Genomic DNA, 19,118 nt, shown 5'->3' on the forward strand with positions numbered 1-19,118 from the left:
TCGCACCCCGCAACGAGCGGGGACCCACTGGTGTCCACTGACGCCGCTGCCAGGGAACCTGGCGTCGCCCCCTGGCTATGGACGCGCACCGCCACGGCACCGCTCCGAGCCTCCGCTCTCCCTCCCGAGTGCTCTCGCTGCACTGTCACCGGGCCCCATGGGAGGCTGTGTGTCCTTGTCGGCCCGCTCAGTGTCCTTCTGAGCAGGATCCAAGCGCAGCCCCACAAACCACCGTAAACACTGAAGCCAGCGGGCTTGCCGGCAGGCAGACCCCAGGGCCGTTCCCATCAGCGCTCTCCCACGAGGACGCCGGCTTCTCCCGCCGGTTCGCGTCTCACCTGCGAGCGCTCCCTACCTGAGCTCCATGACGGGTGCAAACAGCATGCTGAGCAGCGCGGGGAGGCCTGGGATGTGCGGCATCAGGGAGGTCTCGCGCAGCAGCATGGTGGACCCTGCGGACGGGCCCGGCGGGGCAGGCGGTCACCTGGGCGCCCCGCGCTCAGGCCTCCACCCCGCGTGCAGCTGTCCCACAGACGCCCGGCAGGCAGAGCTCCCGGTGCGGGTCCCCCAGCCCCCCCAAGGGAAGCCCGCAGCCTAAGGCCCTGGCTTTGACTGCCCTGTTTGGTTACTCCTCCTCTCCTTCCTCCTCTGGCCAAGACCTGGGATTCGCCCTCCTGTCCAGCCAAGACAACGGAAAGCATGGACGGCCAAGGAGTCCGTCCCCGCGCCCCTGCGCAGGGAGTGGGAAGGCTGGGACTCTCCGGCTCAAACTCACACCCGCTGATGCACTCAGAAGAGAGTCCAGGAGCCAGGCCGCAGGTGTGAGGCTGCTCCCGACCTCAGGACAGACGTCCCGGCCCTGGAGTCAGGCGGGGAGCAGGGCGGGTGGCGCAGCCCCTCACTCACCAGTGGTGTTCACGGAGAGGGACGCTGCGACCAGCAGCCGCTGGTGCGTGTCCTCGGGGCTGTCGCTGATGATGACCGAGTTGATGCTTTCCTTCTCGATCCAGACGCACCTGGAAGCAGAGCTCCTGGGAGAGGCGGCCCCTGCACGAGGCAGCGCCTGACGCCAGGCCAGGAGGGGCCGCTGCAGAGACAGGCCGGCCGCAATGCAGTGACCGACCGACCGCTGGGAGGCCGCGGCCCGTCTCCACCGAGTCTCGGCCATGCCCAGACCCACGTGCTGCCCTGGCACAAACCTCCACCTCCAGCCAGACCGCCGCCCGCACTGCCCACCTGCAGCGGCTGCGGCCTGCGTCCCAGCAGGCTGTCCCTGACACCCGCCTGGGGGAAGCCCGGCCTGGCCCACCTGCCCCCTGCTCACAGCGGCCCAGCAGGGGACCCTCCACGCCTGCTCCTCCTGAACCTTTGACTCTAATCGCAGGCCAGGCTATCGAGTCCACACCGAAAGCTCCTATGAGCTTTCTGCTCCTCCTACGGCGGACACAGTCCACGGTGACCCGCCTAGAGCAGGACGGAACGGCCTCCAGAGTCTCTCCTCCATGCGGGCTCCGCACCCTCTCAAGTGCTCACCGGGCACCTGCAGACCATGGGGCTCTTGCTGCAAACCGGGGGCTGAGCTCTGCGTTTCTAACAGGCTCTTGGGGACACGTCTGCTGCTGGTTCTGGAGGAGACTCCGGCAAGCCAGGGTTTTTCCTCTGCAGCCCAAGCGATTGTTTAAGATGCACAAAATGAGGCTTCCCATGCTTCTCAGGAGGAAGCGACTCATAAGGCTTGGCAACACACGCCTCCCAGCAGTCCTCCGCTCTCACTCCCCGTCCTCAGGGGAGCACTCGCTCCAGATCTGGCCTGCACCCTCTGCTGCCAGGACCCTCCTGGAGCCTTCACCCTGCCAGCACAATGCTCCTGGTCTTCACTCCTCCGCACACTCCGGATCTCAGACTTCTGAAACCCGACGGCCTTCCGAGTGTGGTCAGGGTGCTGAGACGCCTCCATGATGCTCCAGGAGCCCATCAAGAGCCACAGCAACCCGCCGTGAAGTCAGAGGTTTCCTCTGTCCTGCCGCTGTGCCCGCTGGACCCATAATGTGGGGCACACCACCTGTGCTGTGGCCCCCAGTGCTCTCGCTAAACCCCTCCCAGGACACAGCAGGCACGACAGATCTGCTGGACGAATGGCGATGATGCTGAGGACAGAAACGACGAGGGCCCTGATGAAGCCCAGGTCTCAGCAGAACGGCTTTCACCTAAGAGAGTGTGGGAACCTCAGGTCTGCAGCGAGCACAGAGGCCAGAGAACTTAGCAAAGGCAGCAGGTTCCGAGAGGTTAGACATAGAAAAGCTTAGTTTCTGATAAGCCCTTTGAACAGAGGACCAGAGAAAGAAGCTTCATGGGAATCTTAATCATACCTGAACTTGGATATTCTGGTCAGACTATGACACTTCAGTTCGTAAGGGTTAAAAGGCCCGTGAAGTACTGCCTGTACACACAAAACATACAAAACGTTACGGATAAGTAAAATGTCACTTCACTTTCATTTTAAAAATCCAAAAGTCAGCTCACAGTTTAAAAGAAAGAAAAAAAGCTACGTCTTAGTCATAAGGTCTTGAAGATTTAATGGGGGAAAAACGCCTTAAAAGAGGTATTCTCCTGGAATGCACCTGTTTCCATCAATGGAAACCTTCATATTTTGCATATAAAATGTATCTACACACACACATATATAAGATAGCCTTTGTCAAGAAAAGGAAACACTGTCAAGCACTTCTGTGAAAGGCCTCTCTTCACTGCAGCAGCAGCCCAAGACCACACAGCCAGAGGCCAGGACAATAAAAGCAGAGTCCCTGGCTGGGGCGAGGGGACACGTCCCAGCTAACCCTTCCCGCCAGACGCCACCAAGGGACGAAGCTGAGCCCTGTCGCTGGTCCTCCGAAGCCCACAGCCGTGCTCCCCTCCATCTGACGAGCAAACACCGGTCTCTGTGACTGGAAACGCAGCCTGCCACCCAACTGCCCGGCTTTGCTGCAAAGCGCCCGTCTATCCTGCCTCCTCAGAACTGTCTGAGAGGCTGCCTCCCGGGCTTGAGTCCTCAGCAAGTCCGCCAAATATAATCAACATAACCCTCAGCTTTTAGGCTGTGCAATTTTTTTCACATGGTGTTGCCTCTGGAAAGGTTGGCTTAAAAAAGAACCACTCAAAAAAAAAAAAAGAACTAGCCAAAAGCCTGTCTCTACACTAAATTCTAGGTTTTTCTCATATTAATACAGGCTCCACAGTGAGAGAAGTAACAGTACTAAAAACCAAGAACAAAAAACCACCATGACTTCCAGCTACAACTCAGCTTATAGCTGCAGAGTGATTCAAAGTTCTTGACTGTACAATACCTCCTATAAATTACCTTGCAGCTTGGGTTACCCAGCTTATTGGAAGAAAAGCTCTCCAGCAAAATCCGGATCAGGAGTTTTTCGTCGTCTTTCACGGGAGACGCCGTGGACATGTCTGTCAGGTCTTCTACTGATTTGGAAAAGAGACCCTTGAGAGCTTCGTGGCTTTGCTAAACAAAACAAGAAAAATTCATTTTGGTAAAAGGAAAACCAGTATTAAAAACATTTTATTCCAAATTAATCAAAGCATTTCATAGGCACCACCTTATCATTAGGTTACCTTTAGATCATTAAGATGTCAAAAGATAATTTATTGATACAAACAAAAGAAGACAGAACTCACTAAAGGCTCAGCTCATTGGCCTTTACTAACTTTCAGCCAAAGTGAAAGTCGCTCAGTCGTGTCTGACTCTTTACGACCCTGGACATACACAGTCCACGGAATTCTCCAGGCCAGAACACTGGAGTGGGTAGCCTTTCCCTTCTCCAGGGGATCTTCCCAACCCAGGGGTCGAACCCAGGACACCAGCATTGCAGGAGGACTCTTTACCAGCTGAGCCACCAGGGAAGCCCTCAGCCATCAGAGAACTGAAGGGTGACACAGGTTTTGTACACAAAATGTCAGCTTCATCCCGGGACTGTGACCAGGACCCCCCGTGCGTTTTCTCAAGTGGAAACACAAACCCGGCTGGATCTATGGTGACGTTTCCCTGCTGGTTTGCCCCCTGCCCAACCCAGTACCTCATCCCCAGCAGAAATTACAGAAGGAGCCACCTTCAACATGAGCCTCAAAGTGGCATCTCAAACCTTCAGATCAAGAAAGGCAGCTTCAGAAATGGTTTTGAAATAAACAATTGAAATACATTTTGAAATGTTTCAAACGCTAGAAACAAATATTTTATAAAGGAATTATAAAATTCATTAGGGAGATAAATCTTGGAATCCATTTTTTAACAACTCCCCAAAGAGAGAACATTTTCACATCTAAGTTTGGTTCCAAGAACAACAACAACAAAACACCAACAGCTTCATAACCGGAAACCACAACAACTGTACCTGGCCACCACGATTTGGCCTCAAAGAAACTAGAAGACATTTAGGAAGGAATCACAGATCTCAACACACCAATCGCTGTCCGGCTCTGCAGCCCTTGAGATCCTGAGAGCGGGAAAGGCCCCCCCTGCCTCCCGCCCCACCCCGCCCACGGGCACGCACACACGTGCTCCATCCACGGGCAGCACACACCTTGGACTCGTACGGCTCCTCGGCCGGCTCAGCGTAGCCCTGGCTGATGAGGATGCCCCGCACACTGACCGTGTCCTGCAGCCCTGAGGGGAGGTAGGCGTCCACGTGCAGGACGCTGTGCACCATGGAGAAGACCTTCACCAGGAGGGTGCGGCCGCCGACCAGAGAGGAGAAGCGCTGGCTGGCCCCGCTGCTCCAGCGCTCACCACACACCAGGCACCTCGCTGATGGCCGCATCTTGCAGATCTTGAACTCCAGGGCCTGCAGGGCAGAGGGCAGGGCCAGACACTCAGCCCAGACGCTACCCAAAGTAGACCTGGGCGGGGTCTGCACCAGGAACCATCACAGACCCTACTGGAAGCACGGCAGGGTGACCGAGGACGCCACAGCTAAAACCACATGGTCTCGTCAGTCGATGACAAAAAAGCTTAGAATGCCTTTTACAAAGCACAGGTGGAAAAGCATTATAAACTTCACGAAGTTTGAAACCCTCCATGTACTTTAACTTGCTCCAGAAGCACTATCAGCAAAAACATCTACAGCAACATATCTCAGGGAAAAAGCAGAAACCAGACTTGGGGAGCACAACAAAACGAGGGCCTTCCTGCTCTGGGTCTTGGCCCATCTGCAAGCTGAGGGGCGAGCCCTGACCTCCAAGACCCCTCCAGCTTCACACGCTCAGGCCACAGCAATGTGTCCCCCTCACCTGAAAGGGCAGCTCGAGGAACTGGCAGGGCATCTCCATGAGGACGCCCAGCGCCACGCGCGCTCTGTTCCCGTAGTCCACGAAGAACACCTAGAGGAGGCCGGGTGTGCGTCGGTGCAGGCCCGGCCAGGAGCCCAGACGCGGCCGCCCCAGCCCAGCCCGCTCCTCGGGACTCCCAGGACGGGGCGAGTCCTCAGGCCACTGAGGGAAGGGGCTTTCCGACTGCACCACTTCTCTAATTGTAACTATTTTATATTTAGTTTCCACGTGAAAAGACAAAAACCTTTCTGTCAACTGCTTTGAGTCTGCCTCATTTCCGTTTGCAAGATTTACTACAGAAAAACATACCTCGGCAGAATTTCCAGAAACATAGAGGACCTGGGCTCTGAAGTAGCTTTCTTTATCACTGTCGGCGAAGGGAGCCAGGCAGACCTGGTCGGGGTGGGGGTGGACAGGCAGGGGCACCAGCGTGAGGCGGTTTATCTCGGCAGCCAGACTCTTCAGAAACTCCCAGTTCTTCTCATCGGTCCTGTACCCCCAGAAGTGTCCCACTTCAACCACCTAGAGGGGAGGAGGAGGAGACAAACCCTGGAGAGGATCTCCGTCCAGAGGGACAGGCGTGCCCCCTGCCGACCACCGCAGGTCACAAGCTATATTCCCTGGTCCCTAAGGTCCTCCAGGCTTTCAGTCGGTGCTTATGAGGAAACGGGGGCTCCGGGCAAGTGAGGTGAGGGAGAGTGACGCGCACCAGCACTGCAGGCCCTGGGGCCACACGAGGTCAGGGCTGTCCCATCCAACCAGTCCCCAGGACCCGCCGAGCCCACAGAGCCCCCCCGGAGCCTGGGGCGGAGTGCGGACGGCCTCGCCCGCTGCCGCCACCACACAGCCCAGGCCGCACCGCTGCGGCCCTCCAGGCGGCGGGAGGCCGCTACGCGGAGTCTCCCAGGGAAGGGGACCACGCATTTGCTAGGAAGCCTGCGGCATTTTAACTGAAATTTTATTTTGAAGAAGTAAAAACTACACTCCAACGAACGCTGCTGCCAATGCCAGCTCTGCTGATACAACTGAATTACAGGCAAACAGCGCCACGCCAGTGACATCCTACCTGTGCCTGTTGCTAAACTGGTATTTTTCGGCATTTCAAATGTACTACCATTTTGAAAATTAAACTTTGATTCTAGGATGAACACTTGTGTTTCTTTTTCTGTTATAGCCACGTTTGAATTCGCCGAGTGAAAGTGACTCGAGCTCACCCAGACGGACTCCTGGTGGCCTTTAGCGATGCCCTTGATGACGCTGGTGTGCGCCGTGAGGGCCCCTCACCGGGAGGCTTCTCCACTGTGAGACACAGGACACACGGTCCACGGCCGGTCGAATGTGAGGATGCGAGGAGCCATGGACAGAGGGCCGACCCTAAGCAACCTGAGGACTAAGCCCTCGCTGCCACGGGTGCGGCGTGGGTGACTAAGGTACACGGGCCATCTGCGGCTGCACCTCCACGTCCACTGCCCCGTGCGCTCGACGGGGCGGCTCTAAACAGAGACGACAGAAGAGCTCCAACGCCCGGGTCGCACCGCTCTCACCTCTGTGACTTCCACTGTTAGGAGCAGGTCTGTGATGGTCCGCGATTGGTCCACCATGTTAAAGGAGACTTGCACGGGATCAACTGTCTTCTTCTGGAAGTCCACGTTCACCCTGTTAGACACCACTTATCTTAAAAGGCACAGAGGTGTCACAAAGAACACGCGTGTGCTTATGTATGTGAGGCTACTGCTCGCACTAGTGCAACAGAGGTGTCACAAAGAACGCGTGTGCTTACGTACATGAGGCTACTACTCGCACTAGTGCAACAGAGGTGTCACAAAGAACACGCGTGTGCTTACGTACGTGAGGCGACTGCTCGCACTAGTGCAACAGAGGTGTCACAAAGAACACGCATGTGCTTACATACGTGAGGCTACTACTCGCACTAGTGCAACAGAGGTGTCACAAAGAACACGCGTGTGCTTACGTACGTGAGGCGACTGCTCGCACTAGTGCAACAGAGGTGTCACAAAGAACACGCATGTGCTTACATACGTGAGGCTACTACTCGCACTAGTGCAACAGAGGTGTCACAAAGAACACGCGTGTGCTTACGTACGTGAGGCGACTGCTCGCACTAGTGCAACAGAGGTGTCACAAAGAACACGCATGTGCTTACATACGTGAGGCTACTACTCGCACTAGTGCAACAGAGGTGTCACAAAGAACACGCGTGTGCTTACGTACGTGAGGCGACTGCTCGCACTAGTGCAACAGAGGTGTCACAAAGAACACGTGTGTGCTTACATACGTAAGGCGACTGCTCGCACTAGTGCAACAGAGGTGTCACAAAGAACACGTGTGTGCTTACGTACATGAGGCAACTGCTCGCACTGGTGCAACAGAGGTGTCACAGAGAACACGCATGTGCTTATGTACGTGAGGCGACTGCTCGCACTAGTGCAACAGAGGAGTCACAAAGAACACGCGTGTGCTTACATACGTGAGGCAACTGCTCGCACTAGTCCACGGCTACTACAGGAAAAGAGGTTTAATGAGACACAGCCAGTGACGACCAACATGCACCTCATCTCCCACGAGAGACTCTGCCGGTGTCCTGCGCTGCCCTGGGGCAGGGGGTGCACCCCACAGTCACACTCCACCCTCTACAAACACATGCTAATGCTCAAGATTGTCACGGAATTCTGCTTTCAAGGATATAAATTCTAAATCTGGGAACTGCAAGGTCTCCTGACTTGTGGGTTCAGAGGTGAGTGACCCTGACCTTTAGAAAACCGTAAGAATCGACGGCTGTGTCATGTCACTAGGAAGTCCACGCCTAGGTCATGAAGTCATGTCATTAGAAAACACATACGTGGTTTCTAAAAAATCCAGTTATCATTCATCCCTTAAAGCAGCAACACAGCCAATGCTAAAATGTGAGGAGATACAACTCAAGTTTGAGAAAAGGTTTCCTTTTTTCCCTAGTAATTTTATTCTTCCATGAAGAGGAAGGATGATGAGAGACCCTGACCCGCCTCTCTGCCCTGTCCGCAGACCCGTCTGTTAAGTAAGGTGCCCAGGCAGCCAGGCAGCGGGACGGGTGTGCTGCACGTGGCCCCAGACTCAGCACACCCAGCTGCAACCCTCAGAGTCAGGTCACCCCCCCCCAGCCACACTCGTGGCCACACTTCCCTTCCTCCCCACTCCTCGACTTCGGGTTGGGTGCCTCGGGGGCTTACAAGATGACTGAGAGGAAAGACACAGGACTGCAGCTCTGCGGGCACAACCGAAAGTGCTCCCACCAGGGACGCCGAGGGCATTCAGGTCGGCCCAAGGTGCGCAGAACCGCCAACCGCACGGCAGCGCCCCGGGCCGGGCGGAACCCCTGCGCTGCCTGCCAGGAGCTCCCAAGGGCGCCGCCATTCTGTGCCGGGTCAGCTCCGCTGAGGACAAGGAAGACCCTCTTGTGCTTGAGAAAAGGAGCGACGGGAAGGAGGAAGAAAGGGGGCTGGCACCAGGCTCGGTCCCCTCGACTCAACTGAAAATGACACAGTGACTCCGCCCACTCCCCCGCAGCCTTGACCACAGGTGCCACAGCTACCACACAGACGCAAACGCTGAGGTTCAGAGAGGTCGAGTGACCTGTGCGAGCGCACACGGCAGCCCAGGCCAGTGCGAGTGTGTGACCTTCAGCACGGCTAAGCAGCTGCTCAAAAGTGGCATTTGAGAATGTGTAGGCAGCAGGACAGAGTCATGCCCACCAGCCTCCTGAGCCTACCTCGTGTTCCGGAGCTTGGACACGGCCCCTCCTTGCACCTTCGCTTCAATCTCCTCTGCAGAGTGAACACTGAGTTCAAGGGACACTTTGAGCTGAGACATCTTGATGGCCATGTACACGGCAGGGAGCGTTTTAAACCTCTCTGTTGGATTGCGTGAAAACTCCACAAAGGCTCTGCTCCACAAATACAGATAAAAAATAAGCTTATGAGGTGTCTGAAACAGAGTTAAGTGTATATTAATTTCTCTCAAGTTCAGATAAAAGATTTTCAGCTACACATCTCCTCAAAACTACCTAGTAACTAACTTCTCATCACAGGGTTAATCAAGAAGATGTATTCAAGAGGAAACTACTCACTTAAGAGCAATAAAAATTACAATGACATACCATTAAATTAAAAGCCAGTATCGTCCTCACGTATCATGCAGTATAATGTGAAATAAAGACCGACTTCAAGTGGAATGTCCAGCTAAGAAATCTTAATTGTCATTATTGGAACAAAGTGATAGGTCTGGGTTTTGCTAGTTTATTGTAGAATAAAATGCAGAGAGAGAAAAGCACACAGCTGAGCAGCTCAGCGATCTTTCTGGCCCCCCTCAAACACCCGGTTTATCACAGTGACGCTGAGGCACGGCCTCCACCGCCCCGCTCCGCAGGGTCCTGCCAGCCCACCCCTCCCCGGGAGTAAGAATCAAACACGCAGTGTGGGTGCCCGCCAGGCACTCCCTGGTATAAACGGGAAAACCCTCTCGTTCACATTTGCTGGTGAATGAATGTCAAAACTGCCCAGGTCAAACATCACACTCAGAAACAGACTCGTGACCCTCCAGCTGCTGTCCCGGAGAGCGCAAGCCTGGGGGAGCCGGAGCCCTGAGCTGGTAAGAGCGGCCGGCTCCACTGTCCTTCCTCCCCTAGTCCCCCTCCCAGCTCCACTGTCCCGCCTCAGCTCCCTTTCCGCCCCCTCCACTGACCCCCACCTGCCTGGGGCTCCCTTCACGCACGTCCATTCCGGTCCCACCAGCTGTCTCTAGAAGGCGCCCAGGTCTCTCCTTAGAGATCATTTCTTTCGAAGACTCTAGATCACCATGATTCTCCTCTTCCCTGAGTGTTCCCAACTCAAGAGGTGGAACAAGCCGAGCCCACGACATCCCTCCCCTGCCTCCCAGCCTCCTCCCATTCCCTATCCCCGTTGGCTCCTCGCTCTTTGTCCCCCAGGTTCTAAATGACTGAAGCAGACAAAGTCTCCTGGGGGTACTTCTGGCGGCTGGCCCACACGTGAAATCTCAGCCAGACACACCCCAGTGCAGTGCACCCCCCGAGCGTCAGCCCATACCCCTCACACTACTGAACACCCTGGGTGTCAGACCCGGGACCACACAGCTCGGCTCCTTTAGGAGGAACTTGGCTGAGAACAGACACACAGCTACATGAACCGCAGCTGCGCTTTGAGAGCTGTCCACAGCGGCCCTCTGACGTGTGGGCCCATTCTCCCACACACCCAGTTTCAAGAACCAGCCCCTGCAAAAGTGAAAACCTCGCGGCTCTTTCGCAGCCGCAGTGGATTACAAAAGTGCACCACTTACTTTGCACCATCGAACACGATGGACTTGACTTGGCCACACTGTCTGAAGAGAGACTGCAGCTGCTGGTGGTAGAGAAATCCGTAGGGAGGGATATGCTTCAGCTGTAAAACACGGCAGGCGTTAGCAGGGGCAGACCCGGAGCCCCCGCGAGTCACCGTGTTCACAGAGCAGAGCTCGCCGTCTCTAACCAGAGAGGTGGACCCCACAGCAGGGCACAGAAGGACTAACGACCGCTATGGGTAATAACTAAGCTTTAATAACACACATCGGACAAAGGCTAATTCTTCCACATTGTTCAGTCGCTCAGTCGTGCCCGACTCTCTGTGACCCCATAGACTACAGCACAGTGGGCTTTCCTGTCCTTCACACCATCTCCCGGAGCTTGCTCAAACTCATGTCCATCAAGTAGGTGATGCCATCCAACCATCTCGTCCTCTGTTATCCCCTTCTCCTCCTGACTTCAGTCTTTGCCAGCATCAGGGTCTTTTCTAAGAAGTCAGTTCTTTGCATCAGGAGGCCAAAGTATCAGAGCTTCAGTTTCATCATCAATCCTTCTAATGAATATTCAGGGTTGATTTCCTTTAGGATTGACTGGTTTGATCTCCTTGTAGTCCAGGGACTCTCAAGAGTCTTCTCCAACACCAGAGTTCAAAAGCATCAATACTTTGATGCTCAGCCTTCTTTATGGTCCAACTCTCACATCCATACATGACTACTGGGAAAAACCAGAGCTTTGACTAGACAGACCTTTGTTGGTAAAGTAACGTGTCTGTTTTTTAATATGCTGTCTAGGTTGCTCATAGCTTTTCTTCCAAGGAGCAAGCGTCTTTGAATTTCATGGCTGCAATCACCACCTGCAGTGATTTTGGAGCCCCCAAAAATGAAGTCTCTCACTGTTTCCATTGTTTCCCCATCTATTTGCCATGAACTTCGTTTTCTGAATGCTGGGTTTTAAGCCAGCTTTTTCACTCTCCTCTTTCACTTTTCATCAAGAGGCTCGTTAGTTCCTCTTCAATCTCTGCCATAAGGGTGGTGTCATCTGCATATTTGAGGTTATTGATATTTCTCCTGGCAATCTTGATTTCAGCTTGTGATTCCTCCAGCCCAACGTTTCTCATGATGTACTCTGCATATAAGTTAAATAAGCAGGGTGACAATATACAGCCTTGACGTACTCCTTTCCCAATTGGGAACCAGTCTGCTGTTCCATGTCCAGTTCTAAGTGTTGCTTCTTGACCTGCATACAGACTTCTCAAGAGGCAGGTAAGGTGGTCTGGTATTCTCATTAAGAATTTTCCAGTTTGTTGTGATCCACACAGTCAAAGGCTTTAGCATAGTCTATGAAGCAGATGTTTTTTCTGGAATTCTCTTGCTTTTTCTGTGATCCAATGGATGTTGGCAATTTTGATCTCTGGTTCCTCTGCCTTTTCTAAATCCAGCTTGTACATCTGGAAGTTCTCAGTTCACATACTGTTGAAGCCTAGCTTGGAGAATTTTGAGCATAATCTTGCTAGCATGTGAAACGAGTGCAATTGTGCAGTAGTTTAAACATTCTTTGGCATTGCCCTTAATTTGGGATTGGAATGAAACTGATTCTTTCCTGTTAAAATAGTCCAAAAGTCCAATACACAAAAGACTTCATTTCACCTTAAAATAACAGAGTAGCCTATATATCTTTATCAAACATGGTATGTCTACACAGGCAGTGGTGGGAATGCAGACACCCCTCAGAGGCGGGAGTGGGTCCTCACCCTGCAGGCAACACCCAACCAGGAGGCCCTGGGCAACCCCTCCTTCCCTCTCCCCACTCCGCCCCCTCCCCACTCTCACCCTCCCCACTCCGCCCCCTCCCTTCTGAGCTCTGACTCTGGTATGAAACCCGGAGCCCCTGCCCCATGCCCAGCACAGCTCCACAAGAGGCAGCAGGTAGTGAACAGCAAGGGCTGTGGATTCGGGTCTGAGTTCAAGTCCTGCCTTGTTCAGTCTCTTTCGGCAAGTCACAGAGCCACCCTCGTACCCCCCAGCCACGTCATGAATTAAGGGCGATGACCAATCTCTCACTCGAAGGGTGAAATGCAAAGAAAAATGAGTAAAAAGCAGTTAGCAAAGGCGCCCTCAGAGGACAGTCCATACTAGCACGAGCTCAGCTGTTACAAAGCACACGGGAGGGAATTCTGGCCCGCAGAGCGCATGGTGAACAGGCAAGCACAGTCCCACATCCAAGGAAGTGCGCCGAGCGCGCTTGGTCCACCACGGCCATCAGGAAGAGCAGAGGCCCAGCCAGGCTTCCCCACCGCGAGGCAGAGCTGACGAGCACCTCCGCGGGACAAAGCACGGTGCTCCTCCAAGACCCCCCCACCCCCACCCCAGTGTGAACTCTGCTTCTTCACTAGCAGAGCACAGCCCCAGTGGGGGAGGAGAGGCCGCAGTGCTGTGGGCTCGCCACCGCCGGGAGCCTCGCCAGGTCTCCGCGCCCCTTTAGCAGATGCAGGCTGAGGTCGCAGCACGAGCCCACGAAAGCCCGACTCCCAGAGGCCGACCCTGAAGTCACCCTGGGCTCAGGTTTGATTAGACACAGAGTCCACCAGCGTTGATAGGTGGTGAGCGCTGTGACTGACCATGAGATTCGCCCAAAGCTCATGTTATTTAAACACTAATTTTCAGGCCACACTTCTAGTTCAGATTCTGTGGCATGGGGCCTCAAGTCTGAATTTCAAAATAAACAAACACTCTCTAGGCGATTCTGTTACGTGTGAATGGGGATCAGAGTTTAAATCGCAGTACAAAGTTGCCAACCAAATAACCCTTTACACTTTGCGTAAAATGAAGTTATTAACCACCTGCTCTTAAATTTATGGAGAAGTATGTTAAATCCTTCAGAACGAGATGGGGCAGGCAAGGTTAGCCTTGACTACTTCACTCCACAAGGCCTTCTTTCTTCAGGCCAGGTCTGTGAGACAGGAACCAGTGGAGGCATGTGAAAAGGTCAGACAAGCCATGAAATTCACTTTAGGGGAAAAAAATCCACTAAGCATTTATACAAACAGAGACAAAGGGGAAATAAAATGTTCCGTACTGGCCACACTGGAATGATGCCTGCCTGAAAACCGAGCGCCCAGTCTCCCCCAGGGAAGGCCACTGTCTCCCCCCACCTACCACGATGGTCGTCTTTGGGTCTTTGCCTGCCAGCTCCCTCGTGGCTATCTCTTCATCAGGCTGCCCGAAAGTAAAGTAATTTGGATAAAAAGCACCTGCCAACACAACCTGGGAGACAGATGTATTTTCATGAAGTAACAGCATGATTCTATCACATTGTCTCATTAATACAGTAATCTCATCCCAGAATGACATCCATAATGTAAAGGATGAGTTAATATTTTTTAAAAACCTGGACCTTTAATCAACCAACCAGAAAGTCACGATTCTGGTTACTTCCCTGTAACAGAAACACATTCTACAAGATCATTGCTCCAAAGAGCCTATTTCTCAGAATGAGGTTTAGGGACTTCCCTGGCAGTCCAGTAGTTAAGACTCCACTCTCCCAATCCAGGGTACACAGGTTCAATCACTGCTTGGGGAACTAAGATCCCACAAGCCACACCGTGCAGCTAGGAAAAAGAATGAGGTTTAGAAAACAGTGGTGAGTTGAACAAGGACACAAATGATTGCACACACAGGGCCCTGGGGGCTAGCCAGCATTTTCTACCTTCTCCTCAACATACTTCCTTCCATGGGTCAGGCCTCCAAAATGTTCAGGTAAAGTTACAACTGGGGCACATAGACTCAGGGCAGCAGGCCTGCCTTCAATGCTCACTTCTAAAAAGCACTCTGCAAAGAGCCGCTTCGTCAGTTAAAAACATGCCATTTGAAACCAACACCCAAGGAAGACTGTCCCAACCTTAAAGTAATTTGACATTGGTTTCCCAGCAGCCTCCAGGTTACAGGATCCCAACTCTGTGTGCGTCAGCCAACAGGTGGACGCAGGACAAGCCCGCCTCCGCCTCTGAGCCTGAGTCAGAAGCACTGGCTGCCTCTCTAGGACACACTTCCCTCCACACACGCCTACAAGGCTCCATCCAACAAGGGAGTCTGATCACAGCCTCCAAAGTTGAAATAACTTTCTGATGCAGGGTAAAAGCAACGTAATATTAACAGCAATTTTACTTTCTTAAAAGCCAAAATAAAAGGATCTCTCTGGAAGCAGTAAAGACAGCAGCCTTCAGAAACACGCCTCCAGAGATCAGAACTGGGTCTGGATCACCAACTCAGTGACATAGAAACCTGAACGCAAGGGTGGAGTGTTTCCTGTTCTCCAGCACAGCGTGAGCGCTGCGTGTCTAAGATCTCCTGTGAGGCACAACTTGTACCAGAGAAAGGGAGCAAGCACTCTCACAACCGAGCCCAGAGGAGCAGAAGGAACCAGGAAGGACGTCCGGGTGCCCCACGTACCTGCAGGATGAATCTCTGCTTGTATTTGTACTCCTGGTCCAGGACAGGCCGCCGGGAATCAACATACATGTTGAACTGTGAGACCCTAGTCTTCAGTTCTTCATATAACTCGGCCACCTAAGAAGAACACAGTGACAGTGTCTCCAGATGACCACGCCATCCAGGGTAGTGGGAGCACCAGAAAAGCAGTCCACACTGGGAAATATTGCTACGCCTGTGGGTGAAACCCTAAAGCTACTGAGAGCCATGATACTAGAGGCTGATTAAGAAAGGATGGAAAAGACACACAATACAGTGCGACAGACAACAGGACACAAAGCTGCACACGCTTCACAACCCCAGCTCATAAACACTCACAGGAAGCACTGCAAACGCACACACAGGCGCCAGCGGCCGAGTGGGCCTCCGCGGCCACCGCCCTGCCTCAGGCCCTCGGAACACTCCCAGAGCCTCCTGCCAGGAGCACACACTGCTGCTTTGTGATTAAAAACAACGGCTACACAGTCACCCTCAACAAAAACACCTCTTTAGTTTAAATAGAATCGTCTCACATAAAATTATTTTATCACACTTCAAATGTATACACACAAGAATACACAAATCCAAACACCTATGAACGCATCATAAATTAACTTACCACAAAATTATCTCCCAGGAAGCAACAGTTAGCACTGGACATGGAACAACAGACTGGTTCCAAATAGGAAAAGGAGTATATCAAGGCTGTACATTATCACTGCTTATTCAACTTATATGCAGAGTACAACATGAGAAACGCTGGACTGGAAGAAACACAAGCTGGAATCAAGATTGCCGGGAGAAATGTCAATAACCTCAGATATGCAGATGACACCACCCTAATGGCAGAAAGTGAAGAGGAACTAAAAAGCCTCTTGATGAAGGTGAAAGTGGAGAGTGAAAAAGAGGGCTTAAAGCTCAACATTCAGAAAACGAAGATCATGGCATCCGGTCCCATCACTTTATGGGAAATAGATGGGGAAACAGTGGAAACAGTGTCAGACTTTATTTTTTTTGGGCTCCAAAATCAATGCATATGGTAACTGCAGCCACGAAATTAAAAGACGCCTACTCCTTGGAAGGAAAGTTATGACCAACCTAGGTAGCATATTCAAAAGCAGAGACATTACTTTGCCAACAAAGGTCCGTCTAGTCAAGGCTATGGTTTTTCCTGTGCTCATGTATGGACGTGAGAGTTGGACTGTGAAGAAGGCTGAGTGCCGAAGAATTGATACTTTTGAACTGTGGTGTTGGAGAAGACTCTTGAGAGTCCCTTGGACTGCAAGGAGATCCAACCAGTCCATTCTGAAGGAGATCAGCCCTGGGATTCCTTTGGAGGGAATGATGCTGAAGCTGAAACTCCAGTACTTTGGCCACCTCATGCGAAGAGTTGACTCATTGGAAAAGACTCTGATGCTGGGAGGGATTGGGGGCAGGAGAAGAAGGGGATGACAGAAGATGAGATGGCTGGATGGCATCACTGACTCGATGGACGTGAGTCTGGGTGAACTCTGGGAGTTGGTGATGGACAGGGAGGCCTGGCGTGCTGCGATTCATAGGGTCGCGAAGAGTCGAACACGACTGAGCGACTGAACTGAACTGAACTGAAAAAAAAAACTATACAAGCCACAGTTGTAAAGGTAACTGGAAAAAGACTACAAAAAAGAACGGTGAGGACGGAAACTCTTACAAGTCCTGACCTATGAGGAGAGGAGGAGAGCCTGGGGACACAGGAAGGGCCCAGCCTGGCCACTTCCACACTCACTACTGAAATACCCAGAAGGCTGCAGGAAATACAGCTTGTCTAATTAAAAACCAATTTAAAATTATGCAAGTCACCTTTTCTGACCAAATGCAATAAAAATCAAAATATTAACAACAAAACAAGATACCTAAAGATATTTCTACCCAGAAACTCAAACACTCTTCTAAAAGACCCTGAATCAAGGAGAAAGCCAACAGTGAAAATAAGCCTCAGACAGGGATAGCCGTGAGCTCCCTATAGCAGGGAGGGAACGTGCATCCCCACATGGGATGTCAAAGACCCACGGACCCAAACTGCTCACAAGAAAACTCGCCGCTTTAACTACTTTTAATTAGAAAGACTGAAAGTCCATCCCACTCCAATATTCTTGCCTGGGAAACCCCGTGGACAGAGGAGCCTGGCAGGCTATAGTCCCTGGGACCTCAAAAGAGTCAGACATGAGTTAAAAAGACTGAAAGTGATAACAAGTTAAATTCTCACCTCAGTAACTAAAAGTAAACCAGAGAAAAACTAAATTAATGGAAAAAAGCCAAAGTCAATCCACTGAAATCTTTTACCTTTCCTCTCCCACAAAACACGTGCACAGTAAAACTGTCAAATCAAACCAGGAGTCAGTTCTCTGAAAATACAATAAAACAGACACAGCATCTTGCAAACCGGTGCAGTAAAGGCCTTGAGTCAGCAGGCCCAGCTGTCCACGTCCTGGACATTCCAGAGGAAGGTCTGGCTCCGGGCAGGTCAGCTCTGGGTCCCTGGCATACTGGCCCTAAGAGCGTCTTTGTTCAGCTGAGGCCTTGGTTCAGCACGAACGCAACAAGCAGTTCATGGAGCAGCGCGACATCGTGGGGGCAGGGGGCAAGGGGCCTGGGCCACAGGGTATCCATGTGACCTTCAGAGGAGCTGAAAACCAAGCAAGTGAGGTCAACCAGGTGTGCACCCCCGACCACGTAACCAGCCCTCAACACAAGCCTGCAGGCCAAGGCCAGTGAGCCCCCCGGCCTGCGGTCTCCTGCAGGCTGTGAGCACCCGTGCTGCCCAGAGGCCCTGCCGCGAGACCCCGACTGCAGGCCGACGCTGGTCTCTCCTGCTCCCTCCCCACCCGCCTTGCACCTTTGCTGGAAGTCATCTGTGTCCTTTCACTGTAACAAACCGTAACTGTGACCGCAACACATCGAGTCTACTTGCGCTGGACACAGGATGCACTTCCTGGAAGGCTCACTGCTACCCACGGGTCGCGAAGAGTCCCCCACGACTGAGCAACTAAGCACAGCACTGTACAGCACCCTGGGCACTGCCGGTACTTGATAAACGTCACCTTTACTTGCGTTCAAAGAATATACAACTTACCTCTCTAATTCTCTTGATCTGAATGTAATTTAACCGCCCCCAGTCAAGTTCATCCTTTAAATACACAAAAGCATAATATTTGACGTTAATGTAACAAACCAGAACTGATACATCTACGATAATATATCCATCTCACGAGGAAGAATAGAAACCGACAGGAAAAACACTGGCTGGCTCTTTGTTCACTCACACAGTCGTGTCCGACTCCTTGCAACCCCAAGGACTGCATCACCCCAGGCCTCCCGTCCCTCACCAACTCCTGCACTATGCTCAAACCCATGTCCATCGAGTCGGTGATGCCGTCCAACCATCTCGTCCTCTGCCGTCCCCTCCTCCTCCTGCCTTCAATCTTTCCCAGCATCAGGGTCTTTTTCAATGAGTCAGCTCTTTGCATCAGGTGCCAAAAGTATTGGAGTTTCATCTTTAGCATCAGTCCTTCCAATGAATATTCAGAACTGACCTCCTTTAGAATGGACTGCTTGGACTGCCATGCTGTCCAAGGGACTCTAAAGAGCCTTCTCCAACACCACAGGTCAAAAGCATCGATTCTTTGGTGCTCAGCTTTTTCTGTGGTCCAACTCTCACATCCATACATGACCACTGGAAAAACCACAGCTTTGATGATACAGATCTTTCTTGGTTATGTCTCTGCTTTTTAATATGCTATCTAGGTTGGTCATAGCTTTTCTTCCAAGGAGCAAGTGACTTTTAATTTCATGGCTGCAGTCACCATCTGCAGTGATTTTGGAGCCCAAGAAAATTAAGTCTGTCACTGTTTCCATTGTTTCCCCATCTGTTTGCCATGAAGTGATGGGACCAGATGCCCTGATCTTCATTTTCTGAATGTTAAGCTTTA

At 52.3% G+C, this 19,118-nt stretch overlaps 1 protein-coding gene across 1 annotated transcript in view; it reads right to left on the bottom strand.

Annotated features, from left to right (window-relative positions):
* Positions 1–19,118, bottom strand: part of TDRD9 (tudor domain containing 9) — a 106,527-nt gene that overhangs the window by 33,198 nt on the left and 54,211 nt on the right. Inside the window, exons 20-32 of the mRNA XM_010851310.1 lie at positions 18,263–18,316; positions 15,133–15,249; positions 13,840–13,947; positions 10,684–10,784; positions 9,101–9,274; positions 6,879–6,990; positions 5,644–5,856; positions 5,296–5,385; positions 4,590–4,850; positions 3,359–3,514; positions 2,370–2,440; positions 907–1,016; positions 356–452 (exon numbers count right to left, since the gene is read on the bottom strand). Coding sequence (XP_010849612.1) covers positions 356–452; positions 907–1,016; positions 2,370–2,440; positions 3,359–3,514; positions 4,590–4,850; positions 5,296–5,385; positions 5,644–5,856; positions 6,879–6,990; positions 9,101–9,274; positions 10,684–10,784; positions 13,840–13,947; positions 15,133–15,249; positions 18,263–18,316 — 1,664 coding nt within the window. The remainder of the gene's footprint in view (positions 1–355; positions 453–906; positions 1,017–2,369; positions 2,441–3,358; positions 3,515–4,589; positions 4,851–5,295; positions 5,386–5,643; positions 5,857–6,878; positions 6,991–9,100; positions 9,275–10,683; positions 10,785–13,839; positions 13,948–15,132; positions 15,250–18,262; positions 18,317–19,118) is intronic.

This window comes from Bison bison, unplaced genomic scaffold, assembly GCF_000754665.1.
Source record: "Bison bison bison isolate TAMUID 2011002044 unplaced genomic scaffold, Bison_UMD1.0 scf7180017864302, whole genome shotgun sequence".
NCBI classification, from domain to species: domain Eukaryota; kingdom Metazoa; phylum Chordata; class Mammalia; order Artiodactyla; family Bovidae; genus Bison; species Bison bison.